At 38.0% G+C, this 21,325-nt stretch overlaps 1 protein-coding gene across 2 annotated transcripts in view; it reads left to right on the forward strand.

The window, feature by feature from the left end:
• Nucleotides 1-21,325, forward strand: part of tnr (tenascin R (restrictin, janusin)) — a 221,649-nt gene that overhangs the window by 54,270 nt on the left and 146,054 nt on the right. For both annotated transcript variants that reach the window (XM_061920431.1, XM_061920430.1), the window contains exons 3-7: nt 547-667; nt 2,854-3,070; nt 7,069-7,169; nt 7,245-7,407; nt 7,529-8,005. In XM_061920431.1, coding sequence (XP_061776415.1) covers nt 547-667; nt 2,854-3,070; nt 7,069-7,169; nt 7,245-7,407; nt 7,529-8,005 — 1,079 coding nt within the window. The remainder of the gene's footprint in view (nt 1-546; nt 668-2,853; nt 3,071-7,068; nt 7,170-7,244; nt 7,408-7,528; nt 8,006-21,325) is intronic.

The raw sequence follows: 21,325 nt of genomic DNA on the forward strand, positions 1-21,325 counted from the left end.
CTGTAACATTTATTACTCTTCTCTCCCTTCCCAACTCCGCGGAGAGAGGATTACAGCGGCCTCGCTCATACGCCAGTCTTTCCTGAAATCCGTCTATCAGCTCTCTCCCCGAGCAGCACTTCTGTATTTCTCCCATGTGGAGAGATCAAATGTCTGCTATTGCACAGTGAAATACATTCAAAGGTTCTTAGCGAGCACTTTAATCCCTGGAATTCATTTTTTATTTTGTATTTCCTCCGCTCACCGAAACCAATTATTCTACATCTGATCAAAGGTATTTATTTTCAATTTACGGATGATAGTACAGGGACTCCCTTCACACACGCAGGCAGGCATGAACGCAGCAACGGTATTGATGACGAAGGCAAGCAGCAATGAAAGTCTAACAGGGATAACCAGCTTTTGAAGACTGCTTTAACTAGAAAGAGATTGATAATGATCTAAATACACTCTGAGGGATACTCATTTCTTAATTTCCCTTGACATTTACCTTTTGTGATATTCAAATGTATTTAGCGTTTTTCCCCTCCAATCAATCCTCAATAGGTGTGACGAGAGTGAACCGTTGAGGTTTGTTCCCAGCATGCACCTGGCTCAGAAGCATCGCATGGCCACCTTGCCAACATCAGGCTGCTTCCTGGCTTTTGTTCTCTTTCTGGCTCTACAGGTAACAATTTCACACTTTTTTTTTAAATACCGGGTTGTTTTTGTTCATTAGCACTGCAACAAGTAGTCGACATAATCAAAGTCAATTGTAAAGATGAATTGATTCGCTACAGGGTATATGTATTCACCTCACCTGACGCTTGTGTGTGTGTGTATATATGTATAAGTATATCTATATATATATATACTGTATATATATATATATATATATATATATATATATACACACACATATATACAAACCCTGTTTCCATATGATTTGGGAAATTGTGTTAGATGTAAATACAAACGGAATACAATGATTTGCAAATCCTGTTCAACCCGTATTCAATTGAATGCACTACAAAGACAAGAAATTTGATGTTCAAACTCATAAACTTTATTTTTTTTTGCAATTAATAATTAACTTAGAATTTCATGGCTGCAACACGTGCCAAAGTAGTTGAGAAAGGGCATGTTTACCACTGTGTTAAATCACCTTTTCTTTTAACAACACTCTATAAACAATTGGGAACCAAGGAAACTACATGTTGAAGCTTTAAAAGTGGGATTATTTCCCATTCTTGTTTTATAAAGAGCTTCAGTCGTTCAACGGTCCGGGGTCTCCGTTGTCGCTTCATAATGCGCCACACATTTTCGATGGGAGAAAGGTCTGGACTGCAGTTGGGCCAGGAAAGTACCCGCACTCTTTTTTTTTTTTATGAAGCCATGCTGTTGTAACACATGCTGAATGTGGCTTGGCATAGTCTTGCTAAAATAAGCAGGGGCGTCCATGAAAAAGACGGCGATGAGATGGCAGCATATGTTGTTCCAAAACCTGTATGTACCATTCAGCATCGATGGTGCCATCACAGATGTGTAAGTTACCTATGCCTTGGGCACTAATGCACCCCCATACCATCACAGATGCTTTTCAACTTTGCGTCGATAACAGTCTGGATGGTTCGCTTCCCCTTTGGTTCGGATGACACGATGTCGAATATTTCCAAAAACAATTTGAAATGTGGACTCTTCAGACCACAGAACACTTTTCCACTTTGCATCAGTCCATCTTAGATGATCTCGGGCCCAGTGAAGCCGGCGGCGTTTCAGGATGTTGTTGATAAATGGCTTTCGTTTTGCATAGTAGAGCTTTAACTTGCACTTACAGATGTAACGACGAACTGTATTTAGTGACAGTAGTCTTCTGAAGTGTTCCTGATATCCTTTAGAGATTGATGTCGGTTTTTGATACAGTGGGGGGGGATCGAAGGTCACGGTCATTCAATGTTGGTGTCCGGCCATGCCGCTTACGTGGAGTGATTTCTCTAGATTCTCTGAAACTTTTGATGATATTATGGACCGTAGATGTTGAAATCCCTAAATTTCTTGCAATTGCACTTTAAGAAACATTGTTGTTAAACTGTTTGACTATTTGTTCACGCAGTTGTGGACAAAGGGGTGTAACTCGCCCCATCCTTTCTTGTGAAAGACTGAGCATTTTTCAGGATGCTGTTTTTATACCCAATCATGGCACCCACCTGTTCCTAATTAGCCTGCACACCTGTGGGATGTTCCAAATAAGTGTTTGATGAGCATTCCTCAACTTAATCAGTATTTATTGCTACTTTTCCCGACTTCTTTGTCACGTGTTGCTGGCATCAAATTCTAAAGTTAATGATTATTTGCAAAAAAAAATATATATATATCAGTTTGAACATCAAGTATGTTGTCTTTGTAGCATATTCAACAAAATATGGGTTGAAAATGATTTGCAAATCATTGCATTCCGTTTATATTTACATCTAACACAATTTCCCAACTTATATGGAAACAGCATTTGTATATCGTGAGATATATACCAGATTTTATATGTTATGTTTTGTATATTCGTTGTGTTTTATCGCCACACAAAAAAGTAGGATGATAACCAAAGCATTAGAAATTATTAAAAGACTTTACGCAGATACCTTATTATTTCTAATTTAACAAAGTATAACATATCATCAGTTGTGCAGAGTATTTTTTCATCTACTACAATGTTTTTCAATCAACATGTTTTTATGTTCGCTAAAGTTTAAATCTGGAACTGACTATTCCACTTAACAGTTTTTTTTCAAAGATACAAAATGTTTTAAATTTGAACCAAAAATATGTATTAAAACCAGAACGCATCACTCAACACTCCGTTATGGTCTCCCACCTTAGGTTGCTGCTAATGCAGCACCATCTGGAGACAACGGACTGGTCAGAACAACGCGAGTGAGGAGACAGATCCCAGATGGGGATACCTCGGGCCCCGTGTCCAACCAGACAATGAGGGAGCAACCTTTGGTCTTCAACCACGTTTATAACATCAACGTACCTGTGGAATCTCTTTGCTCGGTTGACCTTGCTGCGTCTGCACCGCCGGGACCCGGAGGGGGTGAGAATGGCTTTTTTATTTTTTTTATTTTTTTATTTTTTGTGTGGGTGATGGATGGGGATGGGGGGATTTATGTCAAACATTTGGCCCATTTAATCTGGCCCATGGCCTGCAAGATGAGTTTCCTAAGTATAAAAATGACATGCAATATTTTTATTGAAAGAAACTGCGGTTCTAAATGTGTCCACTGGATGTTGCAAAAGCAATTTTAGTTTTTTTGCAATAGCAATTTGAATGCAAGCCACATCACACATGACACTCTTTAAAAATGAAGTGTCAGCTGACTTTAATCACCCTCCAGATTGGCTGCTGATACTCCAATCAGCGCAGGTGCAAGCAAAAAGCTTCTCCTGTTACAGTATCAACGCACAATACATTCTTTCCTCGTAAATTATCCACTCAATGGATGAAATAACAAAACGGTAAGATGCAAAGACTTAAGTCAACATGACCATCATCTTGGTAGTAGTTACAGTTCCCTACAGGGCTCGCAGTTGGTTGAAAGCGAGTTGCACACCCTGAACTCCATTGTAAAAATGTGTGCTTAAAGTTTAATGCTTTTGTAAATACACTGAGACTGTTTTTTTTTTAAACTTCACAATTTTTTTTTCCTCAGAATGTTCAACTAACTTGACGTGTTTTTCCATGATAATTTTTTGTAAAATGTACATTTTCATAATGTGCTTGTTCTATTTTTGATCAAAGCAAAACAAAGAAAATATTCTGAAGTTCTTTTTATTTTTAAGTTATTATGCCATGATTTTACCAGTCCGGCCCACGTGGGAATTGTTTTTCCCCCTTTGAGGCCCCTGAGCTACAATGAGTTTGACACCCGTGGTTTAAATTAACTTCCTATTCTTGAACTGTATGTACACTTTTAGAATGCCTTAGATTCGGAAATCAGTACACACACAGTAATGAAGTTTGTTATTTTGAAATTGAAAAGATCTACTAGACCTCGTGTCATGTTGGGAATCCTACTGATACTTGTCTTCTGGTCTTCTGGGCATTACGGGAAATCAGCAGGGATCTGCTCATTGTGCCTTTGATTTATATAATCAATCAAGTTTTATTACAGACTTCATTGTCCAAATAGACATACAATTACATACAGTACATAAAAAAAAAAAACGGTATAAAAGGCATTATCACATAAAATAAAAAAAAACATGTTGTACATGTTCAGTAAAAGACATCTAATAAATACATCAAAACAGCAATAAAAAATGTTTATATATATATATATATATATATATATATATATATATATATATATATATATATATATATATATATATATATATATATATATATATATATATATATATATGTGTCTCCATCCATTCATTTTCTACCGTTTATTCCCTTTGGGCTTGCGGGGGGCGCTGGTGCCTATCTTAGCTACAACCGCGCGGAAGGCGGTATATATATATATATATATATATATATATATATATATATATATATATATATATATATATATATGTATACTTAAAAAAATGCGTCTACACATGCTATAAAAGTCACAGATACCAGTGTTTCCATATATAGGATTGGTACCTGACAGAACTACACCTAGGATTGGTTATATGTATAATAAGATCATTCCTGGACCCCTGCAGTCTACTTATAAACTTAAACATCAGTTTTCTCAGGGTGGAGTGGAAGGTGTGTATCCCTAAATCACAAAAAAGGCTTGCTATATATACAACAACACATATAAAGATGGTTTAATTCTTTTTTTTTTGCAAATATATTTTATCCGATTTTACAGTTAAAATTACATTAAACAGTCATACTTTGCTCACGCAAACCCTTCATTCAGGCACATATCCACTCATACACACTCACATACACACCCGAGGAGAGAGGTGCACTCAAACCTTAACAACCCAAGGTTCACAGCATAGACATCATTAGAAAAGACACCCAAATATTGTATACATATATATATATATATATATATATATATATATATATATCCCGCTGCCGCTTATGATCAGCAGGCTATCCAGACCATAACAAAATGGCTGAATATTCTTCTGCATTTAGGATCCTCAGGAAGTGATCACAAAATCACCTCCCTAGGGCCTGTCCACCATACACACTCAAAAAGGAAAAAAAAAAAGGAAAAATGACAGGGCTTGATCAATACAAAACAATAATCACAACAAAAAAAAAGCAAGTAATCCATGACAAAACCATTTAAAAAGTGACACACAAAAAAACAATTGTAGTGTAGAATCAATACAAAAAATAACTACAGAAAAGATGGCAGTTTTGTTTTTCTTAAATGTCTGTAAGTTATGATTCAATATGTCAGTAAAGGTTTCCAGGTTAGTTCCCATTTATTCATATTTGTAGAGTTTATAAATCTTAATTTTTCAAGAATCATTACATTCACAAGTTCATTTAACCAGTTCCTGAAGTTTGGTGCAGATGGGGTTTTCCAGTCTCTGAGAATGAGTCTTTTGGCCAAGACCATCCCAAGCAGCAACACAGTTGTAATATATTTTGGAAGCTTTTGTGTTTCTGAAGACCACCCAAACAAGATTATATCCCTGTCAGGGACAAGTTTTCTCTGATATACCCCCGAGTAAAAAAAGAAAATGCTGGACCAAAATGATTGAATAATTGGACATCCCCAAAACGAGTGAGACAATGACCCTTCAGCAGATTTACATGTATCACAAAGTGGAGATGTATCAGTATAAAATTTGTGTAATAAAACTTTAGAATAGTAAAAACAATGAATCACTTTAAACTGCATGAGCCTATGTCTGCTGTTAATTGAGCACTTGTGAATTTGAGAGAGTGTCTGTTCCCATTGCTGATTGGGTATTGTTGTTCTTAGTTGTGTTCCCATGCTCTTTTAACACTGTCTGCTGATGTCACGGGCATAATGAAGCAGCCTGCAAATTTGGGAATAAGCTTTTTACTTGTGGGTGATAATTAAATAATTCTAAAAGAGGATGTTTTTCATCTACTAGCAGAAACTTTGAAATGTTTTCTTTAATAAATGTTTTTACCTGCAAATAGCAAAACCAACCGAATTTGGACAAATTAAATTTGATTCGCAATGGCTCAAATGACACAAGACTGTCCTCGACATAAATGTCTTTTATGCATTTAATTCCATTTGTGTACCAGTTAAAAATGTTTTATCTGTTATCGATGGAATAATTGCGTGACTGTGACATATTGGTGAATACATAGTTACATTCGAAATATTCAATTGTTTTTTAAATTGAGAAAGAATTTTGAGAGAATTTCGTACGACTACACTATGACTTATTGATTTAATTGAAGAGACTGGTTTAGTAAAAAGTAGAGATAGCAATGATGTATAGGGTTTAACTAATGACTGCAGTTCCAATTTCAGCCATAAGGAAGCAGACTCAAGAGATTCATTTTTTGGGAACCCCATCTTCCAATAGGTCAATGCATTCAGATTTGATGCCCAATAATAATTATTGAACATTGGAAGACCCAGTCCCCCTTCCTTTGTGGATCTAAATAAGTGTTTTTTGGGTATTCTGCGTTTTTTGTGGACATGTTCCATAAATCTTGATGTTAAAGATTTATTTTTTTGTGAAGAAATGTTTAGACTTAAGTTCATGAATCCAGATGGATCTCTATTACAATCCCCAAAGAGGGCACTTTAAGTTGATGATTACTTCAATGTGTAGAAATCTTTATTTATAATGGAATCACTTGTTTATTTTTCAACAAGTTTTTTAGTTATTTTTATATCTTTTTTTCCAAATAGTTCAAGAAAGACCACTACAAATGAGCAATATTTTGCACTATTATACAATTTAACAAATCAGAAACTGATGACATAGTGCTGTATTTTACTTCTTTATCTATCTTTTTCAACCAAAAATGCTTTGCTCTGATTAGGGGGTACTTGATTTAAAACAATTTTCACAGGGGGTACATTACTCAAAAAAGGTTGAGAACCACTGGTCTAAAGTCTTAATCTATGTCTTCCCAAGACCCCCGTGCTGAGCTAGGGTCCAGAGCCTCTGTAGAAGGACCACTGGACCCAGTTGGGCCGACAGAGTACATTGAACAGACAATGGATGCTGACAGCCAGGTAGTTTTTTTTTCATCTACTTTACTGTCAATCAATGAAGGCAATTGTATACCCACCAATACTGTCCTTCTTTAGGTAACCTTTACTCATCGTATCCACATCCCAAAATCGGCGTGTGGTTGTGCGGCGACGGTCACAATCCAACAGCTGGCCACAAGGATGGAGATGTTGGAAAGAGAAGTGTCTATGCTGCGGGCTCAATGTGGAAACGGTTGCTGCGGAGAGAACCCATCCATTGGTTAGTGATCTTCAGCTGTATCACCTTTAGTTCACCATCATCACTGTGATTGAAAAGTTTTGTATAAAATAAATTATTGTTGTTGATTTTTAAAACATTAGTTCCTTTATATCTTCCCCAGCCCGTTTTGACTTTTTCCCAGGATGCAACGGCCATGGCAGTTTCAGCCTGGACATTTGCGGCTGCATATGCGACGAAGGCTGGACCGGCAAAAACTGCTCAGAACCCCGTTGCCAGGATGACTGCTCCGGCCAGGGTGTGTGCATCGATGGAGAGTGTGTGTGCGACCGTGACTTTTCAGGCGAAAACTGCTCCGAGCTGCGCTGTCCCGCCGACTGCTCGGGCCGCGGCCTGTGCATCGACGGGGAGTGCGTGTGTGAGGACTCCTTCTCCGGAGAGGACTGCATGGTCGGGAGGTGCGTGAACGACTGCTCGGACCAGGGGCTGTGCGTGAACGGGACGTGCCAGTGCCGGCCCGGGTATGTGGGGGAGGACTGCTCGATGGTGTACTGTGCCAACAACTGCAGCAAGAAGGGAATCTGCAAGGAGGGCTTCTGTGTGTGCCAGGATGGCTTTGCTGGAGATGATTGCAACTCGGGTAGGTTCTCTTTATCAAATTGGTTGTGTAAGAAATGTTGCTGTATCTCTGAGGGCAACATGTTATGGAAATGTGACTTTAATTGCTTGTTTGCACATATTTGGGTCATCAAACTGAGGAAGTCAGTCAGATATTGTGTATTTCATTAATATTATTCAGACTTTTGGCTGATTCTGATAATTTACACACACAGTTTTCACTGACGACTTTACCATCCATTGCCAAAAAGTAAAAGTTAAGCAGAGCTGCAGTGATGTCGGATGCATAAGATGTCACACATGCTAAAATCTTCCATCAGAGCACAGTGGATCCATTATTAACTGGGGCTGCAGACCTTGGTCATGAGTGTTCAAAAGGTGAAGTCTGTAATGACTGGACTTCAAGCCTGCTCGGTGGCCTTGTGGTTAGTGCCCATAGATCGGTAGGTCGTGAGTTCAAACCCCGGCCGAGTCATACCAAAGACTATAAAAATGGGACCCATTGCCTCCCTGCTTGGCACTCGGCATCAGGGGTTGGAATTGGGGGTTAAATCACCAAAATTATTCCTGAGCGTAGCCACTGCTGCTGCTCACTGCTCCCTCACCTCCCAGAGGGTGAAACAAGGGGATGGGTCAAATGCAGAGGGTAATTTCACCGCACCTAGTGTGTGTGTGACTGTCAGTGGTACTTTAACTTTTTCAGTCAGAATGTGTGTATTTCATTAAGTTATTCAGACTTTGGCTAAATCTGAAAATTTACATACAGTTTTCCACCAAGGACTTACATTGGAAAAAAAGTAAAAGATAAGTAGTGATGTTGGATGCATATGCTAAAATCTTCCCTCAGAGCACAGTAGATCCATTTTATTTACCAAACGAAGCCCTTCTTAACTGGGGCGGAAGACCTTGGTCGGGAGTGTTCCAAAGGTGAAGTCTGTAATGACTGGACTTCAAGTCTAATATTCTTCTAACCCTCCGCTAACTTGGTTTTACAGTTTCCGAGGTAAAAATGTATTTCAACCTCCACCATGTGTCAAAGACCCACTTTCTTTTGTCCAATGGTTGTAAAAACAATGACCATCTCCAGCTATCAGCTAATGCTGGTGAGTAAGACCAGAAGTTTTTGGTGCATCGTACGGGTTTTACTTTGACATCTTATGGCGGGGATGCTTTTAACATCTTATGGCGGGGATGCTTTTACCTCAAATGTTTTCTTGCAATTTAAAAAATGAAACAAGCTGGGCACTCCTAAGATGAGGTATAGCTGTAGTTATGAAAACTGTTCTAGTTGCCCAATTATTTCTGATATATGGGAATACATGAGCAGATTTGAACATATGCGCGCCATGTGTAAGCAGGTAGATATAACTCATTTTACGTGGACATAATCAATTTCAACAGCTGGTCTGGTATGTTAGTGGGTCTCCACATATCACAGTGATGCATTTATAGTATAGATTCTGGAGTAATTCATAGAGTCAAAGGGCCAAAACTCCTTTTATTTTAAAGTTCCCTGCCTCGTTTAAACGCCTGTGGCGATGTGTGTGTGACTGGCTGGACAGCAGAAGGTGTATCGGCATCCATTTGTCAAACGTCACATTCAACCTGGGAGAGAACCGTCACATTAGCAAGAGCCAAGTCAGCCTTGGAATCTGGCTAGCCTCTGTTCCATGTACCTCTGCACCAAATATCAAACTGCCTCTGCCATTTGTGATGCGGCTGTCAACGGAGTGATGGATAAGGACGGACAGGGGAGTGGATGACCGACATAATTCTCAGCTTGATCCCTCTTCACTGTTGTGCTCTTTAAACCCAAAGGTGTACTGAAATGTTAATTCCATCGGCAATTAGACATGAAAATAGGTGGTGCTTTTTACTTAATACAAAACAAATAAATTACCAAAGACCCGTTGGTTGACAGGCTTGAGTGTCCCATGGTATTAAAAGAATCCGGAAAGTGGAATGCGTTCTTTCTGACCTCCAGCCTCCCACTATGAGGAATAATGGCGGCTGTTGACTTAAAATGAGATGCTTCAGGCATTAGATAAGAGGATCTGTATCTTTACATACACATCATATCCACCCACAAAGCAGAAATCAACTTCAGCTGATCATCGCTATTGGATCTTGATAGCAAAGGTATGTCACATTCAATTCAATGGGTCTTCATGTCGCAGTGGGAAAAAATATTCAAGCGCACATAGCAGTGGTCGGCAAACGTTTTGGTTCCAAACCCACATGGGATTAAAATAATTTGGCCGGATACATATATATATATATATATATATATATACATATATATATATATATATATATATATATATATATATATATATATATATATATATATATATATATATATATATATATGGCAAAAAAAGAACAATTCAACATTTGACGTTACTATGGGGAGTTTTGACGGAGCAGAAACGTGCGAACTCGTTGGGAGTTTCCTCCTCTCCCAGCTTGCTAGCCTCAACCTGAACCTTGGTATTTACCGTGATGACGGACTGGCAGTGTGCCGCGCCTCGCCAAGGAGCAGCGAGAACACCAAGAAGCGCATATGCCAAATCTTCAAAGAAAACGGCCTACGGATCACGATTGAAGCCAACAAGCAAACCGTCAACTTCCTCGACGTCACTTTCAACCTGAGAAATAACAGCTACCAACCATTCACGAAACCCAACACAACACTCCGATACGTGCACCATGACAGCAACCACCCACCCACCACCACAAAAAAAATACCTACCGGAATTAATAAAAGGCTATCGATGCTGTCATCTAGCAAAGCTGAATTCGACCAAGCAACCCCCCCGTACCAGAAAGCACTTGATGAAAGCGGATACAACTTCACCCTCACCTATGAGCCCACTCCAGGAAACCAACCAAAAAAGAGCAGAAAACGAAACAACATCATCTGGTACAATCCGCCATTCAGTAAAAACGTCTCAACCAACATCGGCCGCAAGTTCCTCACTCTGATCGACAAACACTTCCCCAAAGGCAACACCCTAAGAAAAATATTCAACAAGAACAACATTAAATTGAGCTACAGCTGTATGAATAACATACAACAAATCATTATAAACCACAACAAAGCAATTGCAAAAGGACTGCCCACCCCCAGACTAAACGACTCTGGAATGTAACTGTCGCAAGAAACCTGATTGCCCTCTCAACGGAGGGTGCTTACAGACATCAGTCGTTTACCAAGCAAAGGTAATACGCAAGGACATTAACACATCCGACACGTACGTAGGATTAACCGAAGGAGCGTTCAAAACAAGATGGAATAATCACAACGCCTCCTTTAGAAACCAGACTTTGCGGAATTCTACAGAACTCAGCAAACACATTTGGAACCTCAAAGACAATAATGTTGAATATTCAATAACATGGCAAATTCTTGCATCCAGCACACCTTACAACAGTGGTAATAAAAGATGCAACCTATGCTTAAAAGAGAAACTGTTTATTATATATCATCCAGATCTATCATCCCTCAACAAGCGCAGCGAAATCATTTCAACATGCCGCCACAGACAGAAACACCTCCTAGGTAACACATGAGCCAATCACCACACCCTACGCCTGCCTGTACCCACCCACTCTGTGCCCTATATAAACCATTGTATGTGAATGCTTCCATTAAAATCTCCTGATGATTGAGGGAACCCCTCATGAAACAGTTCTGTAGAGATGAAGTAGTCTTGTGATTTTCCCCACACCTATATATTGCGCTCTACCACGGTATCGAGCACTATTCTCTGGATAATCCAATCAAGACATATATATATATATATATATATATATATATATATATATATATATATATATATATATATACATATATATATATATATATATGTATATATATATATATATATATATATATATATATATATATATATGTATGTATGTATGTATGTATGTATTTATGTATGTGTGTGTATGTATGTATGTATGTGTGTATATATATATATGTATGTATGTATGTATGTGTATATATATATATATGTGTGTGTATGTATGTATGTATGTATGTATATATATATATATATATATATATATATATATATATATATATATATATATATATATATATATATATATATATATATATATATATATTAGGGCTGTGAATCTTTGGGTGTCCCACGATTCGATTCAATATCGGTATAGCTCGGTTGATAGAGCGGCCGTGCCAGCAACTTGAGGGTTGCAGGTTCGATCCCCACTTCCGCCATCCTATTCACTGCCGTTGTGTCCTTGGGCAAGACACTTTACCCACCTGCTCCCAGTACCACCCACACTGGTTTAAATGTAACTTAGATATTGGGTTTCACTACGTAAAGCGCTTTGAGTCACTAGAGAAAAAGCGCTATGTATAAATATAATTCACTTCTTGGGGTCAAGATTCGATAATATATCGATTTTTTCGATTTGATTCGATTTGATTCTCGATTCAAAAACGATTTTTTTCCCGATTTAAAAGGATTCCGTATTCATTCAATACATAGGATTTCAACAGGATCCACCCCCGTCTGCTGACATGCTTGCATAGTAGATTTTTGTAAAAAGCTTTTATAATTGTAAAAGACAATGTTTTATCAACTGATTGCAATAATGTAAATTTGTTTTAATTATTAAACGAACCAAAAATATGACTTATTTTATCTTTGTGATAACATTGGACACAGTGTGTTGTCAAGCTTATGAGATGCGATGCAAGTGTAAGCCATTGTGACACTATTGTTGTTTTTTTAATTTTTATAAATGTCTAATGATAATGTCAATGAGGGATTTTTAATCACTGCTATGCTGAAATTATAACTAATATTGATACAGTTGTTGATAATATTCCTTTTTGTTTCACTACTTTTGTTTTTTTCTGTGTCGTGTTTGTGTCCCCTCAATTGCTCTGTTTATTGCAGTTCTGAGTGTTGCTGGGTCAGGTTTGGTTTTGGAATTGGTTTGCATTGTTATGGTATTGCTGTTTAGTGGTTTGTTGGATTGATTAAAAAAAAAAAAAAAAAATAGATTTTTTAAAAATATGAATCGATTCTGAATCGCACAACATAAACGATTCGTATTCGAATCGATTTTTTCCCACACCCTAATATATATATATATATACACACGCAGCCTTAGTTTGGGGACCCTTGATATAGAGTGTAAATTACGCTCTACATGTTCTTCAGTAGAATGGGACCAGCTAATCTGCATTCATGCTCTGCCCCCTAGGCACAAGTGCATAATTAACCCCAGAGATTTGATGTGTAATTTCCACAAACTCACACTAAGAGTTTCACTAGTTGTCTTCATGGGCATCTCATCTCAAAAATTAATCAACAAGAAAAACACTCAAAATGCAATCAAAAATTTAAAATGATGCAATTTTTTTTGTATCTAATGCTTTCAGTGTCCTTCAAAACTCAGCGTCTTGGAGAGGCTCAATCCTCAATACAGCTTACTATATGTACAACGATTCCATCACATCTTCGCAAGGCTTTATACTATTGGAAGTTAACGTGGCTATAATTAAGATTAGTCAGTGTCCTCAAACAACTTTTTCACTTTCCATACTAATGTTGCAGCCTTGACGAATGGCTGACACCAATATCGATCTGGTATCATAACAGCATGAATAATACATACTTTTTTCTACTGATTTTGCAGTGTGGAATGCTAGAAAATGTTTGATCAATTGATATATTGTTGTGACCACAAGTGCTTCAGTTGTTATATTGTTTTTTCTTACACTTGTGGGTGTCATTTACAAGTAGTTATTTTTTCATGTTGTCCCAGGCATTTTGTAGTTGTCAGGAAGTAGTCTTTGTTTAGCCTTACAAATGGCAACTATTGCACGTATTATACATACGTTGATTGTATTATACATTTTAGTTTTACTTTTGATGGCTAATTTTGGAGGTGATAAAATTGCCCTGTAAAATCCATTCATCCATCCATTTTCTACCGCTTATTCCCTTTTGGGGTTGCGGGGGGTGCTGGCGGCTATCTCAGCTACAATCGGGCAGAAGGCGGGGTAAATCCTGGACAAGTCGCCACCTCATCACAGGGCCAACACTGATAGACAGACAACATTCACACTCACATTCACACACTAGGGCCAATTTAGTGTTGCCAATCAACCTATCCCCAGGTGCATATCTTTGGAAGTGTGAGGAAGCCGGAGTACCCGGAGGGAACCCACGCATTCACAGGGAGAACATGCAAACTCCACACAGAAAGATCCCGAGCCTGGGATTGAACCCAGGACTGCAAGACCTTCGTATTGTGAAGCAGACACACTAATCCCTCTTCCACCGTGAAGCCCATGCCCTGTAAAATCAATAATACTAATGCAGACGTATGTCTTATCGAATGTAAGTTAGCATCGAGCTATCAAATTTTTTTCCAATGCATTTCTTTTGTGTTGGAATGTCATGTTGTATCTCATCTAGGTTATATTGACATACTTTATTTTTTGTATGATTGCTTTTACAGTTCTTAGAAGTAAAGACTCTTAAAAGGCTCTTAAATGGAGGCAAATATTACCTGTCTGCTAATATAACAGGAAAATATGTTAGCAACTTATATTGGACTTTCCTAAATGCAGGCCAATATAATCTGAATTTTTAGTACATGTTTATCAGTATAGGACTGGGATACCCCAAGTCAATGTATAGATTTACTATCTACTGAAAGTAAGTCAACACTCTATTATTGTCTAAATAAGTGGCAACACAGGTAGAAAAATAGTTGTGTCTTGCCTACAGTCAAGCATATTGGTGGCACTGTCATGGTATGAGGCTGGTTTATCGTATCCAATTTTTTGGTTCTGTTGTATTGTCTTTTGTGTCATTAAAATGCTTCATGTACTCACTTTTTTGTGATGGACCGTATATATGATGCTGTATCATATATACAGCATAAACCATAAACCCGTCTGTACCTTACCTGAACAATTTCACACAAGTGGATTACAGGAAGTCCATTATACAATGTCCTCTCCAAAGGTGAGTCCTAATGATTTACTGACCTTTGTTGTCAAGTCCGCATTTTACTATCAGTGGTTTTAGTTGGGTAGAAGTTGCTCTTGCTGTCTATGGTAGAATACTGATTACATATAATGAGACTCACCTTCGGCAGGTTGCAGCGAACTTTTGGTAGGATACTTTTCCAAATTTGAGTTACACAGAAGGCTTTTCAGAATCGAAAATGTGGACGATTGTCTCTAAGTCAAGGATATCCAACTAAATTGTTTTGGGGGGGCACATTTGCAGAAAGTTAAGGACTTCTTCCTTCCCCATTAGTCTTGTTCTGTACATTCTCCACAGCATCTTGCACAGTAGACATTTGATTCTGGTCTATTTATTTTGTCAGAGTTACTGTAGTTTCAGGAGCACTATGTTGTTTTAAGGACCTTCTCCAGAACAGCTAGTCAACGATCATTTCTATAACACAGCAAACTAGTGTTTTGGGGATTTGTTTGCAAAACACAAAGTTTTTTAACTGAACTGGCAGGCCACGTGCTGAATAACCCAAAGGAGGCCCTAAGGCCATGCTACACTAACCCCGATAAACCCTTAAACGAATAATTATTTAGCCTAAGCCCCGTTTTAGCCACACTGAACTATCGTTTAAGGTCCCCCTCTTTGGACAATTTTTTGTGCGCTGTTTACTTCTTGAATCTACAGCTCTTAGCTTTGGATGGACTCATTGATCGTTTACAAACTGAGTTCGGAGAGGAAGTGTTGTCAACCACAGCCAGCTTCATAGTAAAGTGGTTACGTAACTCGGAGGTAAACACTAGAAATATTTAGTCGAGACGTCCAGACATGCCCGTGTTTCTCCTTCCGTCTGTACAGACGCTTGTGGAAATCCCACATGGATATCTTAAGAAAAAGCGATTGCAGATATTTCGGATACAACACCTCTCAGACAACAAGAGAAATTTCGAATGTCCAGGTCAGCTGTGATTCTACTTACTGAAAAACTTTGTCCATTTGTCAAAGGAGAGACAACGATAATGCGGGCTACCGTGGATGTGATTAAAAAAAAAGGTAGCGTGTGGTTTGAATTACTTGGCCATCGAGGGAAGACTACAGAAAACGGCGAATGCTTTTGGACTGGCAAAGTAGACTGTATCAGTTATTGTCCGCCATCTATGCCATGGACTCAACCTCAAGGTCCAGAGTATATAAAGTCATAAAAAAAAAAAATGGCCAATGAAGGGGAAGGCAATTGAGTGAGGACAGTGACTAGATCCTAAAGATTGTTGCAAACTGTTCTTTATCACATTGTGTACTTTCATGTGTTTATTAAAGATTTGATTAATTTATGATATCTCAGGTGTGATTCACTACAATTGGGCCGGGCCCCCCAGCACACTGGATTCCAGTTAAATTAAATACCACAACACTGGATATTGTTCAGATAAGTTAAATTTAAAAAGTTGCACACAAAGCAACACTGGAGATAATGACATGCGCATTTTTCCGCGCATGCGTATTAGGTCGCGTTGCGCTGGCTGTCTGACAGAGGGGCAGAGGAGTCTTAAACGACCATTGTGTGTGTGTGTGGACAAGGATAAGGTTAGGTGGGTTTCACCCTGGATAACCTTAGTGTAGAAGGGGCCTAAAATGGAACCTTGGGGAAGATTGCTAGGATAACTAAAGAAGTTGAACAAATGACTACCGGCTGCATCTGAAGTAAATGAGCTACAGCAACACCTTAGTTTGGACCTTTGTGTTTTGTATATGTTAACAAGGTTAAAAGGGAACATTATCACAATTTCAGAAGGGTTAAAACCAATAAAAATCAGTTCCCAGTGGCTTATTTTATTTTTCGAAGTTTTTTTAAAAATGTTTCCCATCACGCAATATCCCGAAAAACTGCTTCAAAGTGCCTGATTTTCACCATCGCTTTATACACCCCTCCATTTTCCTGTGACGTCACTGCGTGATGTAAATACATACAAACATGGCGGATAGCACAGAAAGATACAGCGACATTAGCTCGGATTCAGACTCAGATATCAGCGGCTTAAGCAATTCAACAGATTACGCATGTATTGAAACGGATGGTTGGAGTGTGGAGGCAGATAGCGAAAACAAAATTGAAGAAGAAACTCAAGCCATATCACGACAGACAGCTGCAACGAGAACGAATTCGGCGATCGCCTTCTAACCAACGATTGCATCTTTTGACCACCGGTGCAACTTAAATCTGTCGATTGGTATGTGTTTGTTTGGCATTAAATGTGGGTGGAGGGAAAGGCTGGATGCATATATAGCTACAAATGAGGCATAAATACCTACAGCTAGACTAAATAGCATGTTAGTATCGATTAGCATGCTGTGACCATTCATATGCCTGATTAGCACACTCCACGTAAGACAACTTGAATCCCTCCCTGTTCGTGTTGTTACACCCTCCGACAACACACCAACGAGGCATTATGTCTCCAAAGTACAAAAAACAGTCGAAAAAACGGAAAATAACAGAGCTCGTTTGACTTGGTGTGTGTAATGTGTTTGAGAAAATGGACGATTGCTTCCCATTGTGACGTCAAGGGTGAAAGGTCATCGCTCCGACAGCGAACAATCGAAAGGCGTTTCAATCGCCAAATTCACCCTTTTAGAGTTCGGAAATCGGTTAAAAAATCATATGGTCTTTTTTCTGCAACATCAAGGTATATATTGACGCTTACATAAGTTTGGTGATAATGTTCTCCTTTAAAATGTCAATGCAAGGATATTTTGATGTGTTTACAATGGTCCAAGATCCTCTATATAACAGAGCACTCAAGTGTTTTTAGGAATTTACTGCAAAAATCTTTCTCTCCCAAGTTTTGAATATAACATAAGGACTGATGTCATTCTTGGGATGCCAGTTGAATAGTTCTGCTGTATCACTAGCTGTATTTATATGATCCGATCATTGAGTTTAGCGTAGAACAGCAATGCCACTTTCACTCATGTTACATTGCTTCTGTGAGTTCTTCTCATTTGCGTGTTTGACCTTCATCTTCATTTCCTTTACTCCAATGCAATCATCCGCATTTCACATGCAGGTTACTGCTGTTCTTCTGAAGTGTAATTGCCTTCATATACTTGATAGTGCTCCGGGTGTTTGAAATATATAAATCTCTTTTACATGAATGAGTCAGAAGCCCCCACCTCTAATGCAGAATCACTGCTGCTAGAAGTGAGCAAAATGCTAAACAGCCTGTGGCCATCTGTCAAGTGTGTGAGGAGGTAGCTGAAAAGGCCACTAAAGTGTCCCAACGAGTCCCTGCGGAGGATTCCTTTCAGTGTGGCGGAGACTAATATCACAGGATGCACAGATGAGGATGGGATTGCACCAAACTCCTTTTTAGAGGTTTCGTCACAATGTCGCCAGTCCGGACGCGCGTCCTCATTTCTTTCACTCAGACAGATGTTGTCATCTGTTTAGTCTTCGCCACCCTGTCCTTCACCTGCCTCCACTCCTTCGCCATGGTTGTTTTTGGCAGAAGGCGCTGTAAACACTCTTGTTTATGCAGCATTTGGATTCCACACACACAACGCCTCCTCTGGGCACATGACTTGACTTCACGATTGCCACTTCATCCTGGATGAAGGACCGTGCTCTCCCTCTCGTGTTTAACACTTGGCCACTTGTTGCCGCTGTGCCCCTTTTAAGCGGCTTGGAAGGAAAACAGTTCTGCGAACTCAGTTTTTTTTCTGTACTTAAAAACTGCAGAGATGAGAAGTTGACAGTAGTTAATACGACTAAAACACCGGATGTTTGGCTTTTTCATTTTGTGGGCTGGTTTGCGCACAGTTGGTCTGGTTATTAGTGTGAACGAGTACCGATACCAATATTTTGGTACCGTATTTTTTGGAGTATAAGTCGCAGTTTTTTTCATAGTTTGGCCGGGGGTGCGACTTATACTCGGGAGCGACTTATGTGTGAAATTATTAACACATTACCGTAAAATATCAAATACTATTATTTAGCTCATTCACGTAAGAGACTAAACATATAAGATTGCATCGGATTTAGCGATTAGGACTGACAGATTGTTTGGTAAACGTATAACATTTTCTATATGTTATAGTTATTTGAATGAATTTTACCATAATATGTTAACATAGCAGGCACCTTCTCAGTTGGTTATTTATGCGTCATATAACGTACACTTATTCAGCCTGTTGTTCACTACTCTTTATTTATTTTACATTTCCTTTCAAATGTCTATTCTTGGTGTTGGGTTTTATCAAATACATTTCCCCCAAAAATGTGACTTATACTCCAGTGCGCCTTATATATGTTTTTTTCTTTCTTTATTATGCATTTTTGGCAGGTGCGACTTATACTCGAGGGCGACCTATACTGTGAAAAATACGGTATTTTTCAGTACTTTTCTAAATAAAGGGGACCACCAAAATGGCACTATTGGCTTTATTTTAACAACAAATCTTACGGTAATTTATTAAAATATGCAATAATCATTGATTGATGATTGATTATTGCATATTTGTCCTTATATAAAATAGTGAACATATGAGACAACTTATCTTTTAGTAGTAAGTGTCATGGCGTGGTCTTTGGTGTTGATTGTTTTCCCATGGTGCAAAGTGATTGGAACGTACATGGCGTGAAGGTAATCACATCTTTTGATCTTAATTTAAAAAAAAGGGACAAACGAAAGGCGCTCACAGAGGATGAACAAAAACAAAAACTTGCACAATGGCAGTACTATGAACAACAAAAACGAAAACACTTACTGTGATTTCATGGCAAGAAGTGAGCAATCAGGTTTTAAGGGTGTTCAGAGGGTGATGTCGCCAGGCTGACTGCCTGGCAACTACAGGCTGAAATAGTGTTGTGATTATTGACATGTGCGTGAGTCCAAACAAATGAGCCAGGTGAAACTAATGGTTGTCACGGAAACTAAAACAAACCAGGGTGCGCAAAAACAGGAACAGTCAAAAACAAAACAAAACAGAACATAACTAAACAGAACATGATCACAAAGAGATGACAGTAAGTAAGCAAACAAAGTCTTATAATTTGTCTGTTGACTAATGCAGTAACATATTGTGTCATTTATCATTCTATTATTTTGTCCAAATTATTAAGGACAAGTGGTAGAAAATTAATTATTAATCGTTATGTTAATTTACTGATAATATATGCTTACTTTCTTTCTGTTCTATTTACACTTCTGATAAAATTTAATAATCACTTATTCTTCTGTTGTTTGGATGCTTTACATTAGTTTTGGAGGACACCACAAATTTGGGTATTAATCCGATACCAAGTAGTTACAGGATCATACATTGGCCATATTGAAAGTCTTCATGTGTCCAGGGACATATTTCCTGAGTAAATAAACATAATACGAATAAAAAAAAAAAAAACGAAAGAAGATGATGCCAAAAAATATCGACATAATCATAGTAGTATCGACTAGAAACACTATGGCAGGGCTCACCAACGCGGTGCCCGCGGGCACCAGGTAGCCCGTAAGGACCAGATGAGTAACCCGCTGGCCTGTTCTAAAAATAGCTTAAACAGCAGCACTTAACAGTGAGCTGCCTCTATTTTTTTTTATTGTTTTTATTTACTAACAAGCTGGTGTCGCTTTGCTCGACATTTTTTATTCTAAGAGAGACAAAACCCAAATAGAATTTGAAAATCCAGGAAAATAATTTAAAGACTTGGTCTTCACTTGTTTGAATGAATTCATTTATTTTTTTTAACCTTGCTTCTTATAACTTTCAGAAAGACAATTTTAGAGGAAAAATACTACCTTAAAAATTATTTTAGGATTTTTAAACACATATACCTTTTTACCTTTTAAATTCCTTCCTCTTCTTTCCTGACAATTTAAATCAATGTTCAAGTATTTTTTTTTTTTTTTTTACTGTAAAGAATAATAAATACATTTTTATTTAATTCTTAATTTTAGCTTCTGTTTTTTCGACGAAGAATATTTGTGAAATATTTCTTCAAACTTATTATGATTAAAATTCATAATAATTATTCTGGCAGATCTAGAAAATCTGTAGAGTCAAATTTAAATCTTATTTCAAAGTCTTTTGAATTTCTTTTAAAATTTTGTTCTTGAAAATCTAGAAGAAATAATGATTTGTCTTTGTTAGAAATATAGCTTGGTCCAGTTTGTTATATATTCTAACATAGTGCAGATTGGATTTTAACCTATTTAAAACATGTCATCAAAATTTCTAAAATTAATCTTAATCAGAAAAAATTACTAATGATGTTCCATAAAGGGCTTCACGGTGGCAGAGGGGTTAGTGCGTCTGCCTCACAATATGAAGGT

Source organism: Nerophis ophidion, linkage group LG14, assembly GCF_033978795.1.
Source record: "Nerophis ophidion isolate RoL-2023_Sa linkage group LG14, RoL_Noph_v1.0, whole genome shotgun sequence".
Lineage (NCBI taxonomy): Eukaryota > Metazoa > Chordata > Actinopteri > Syngnathiformes > Syngnathidae > Nerophis > Nerophis ophidion.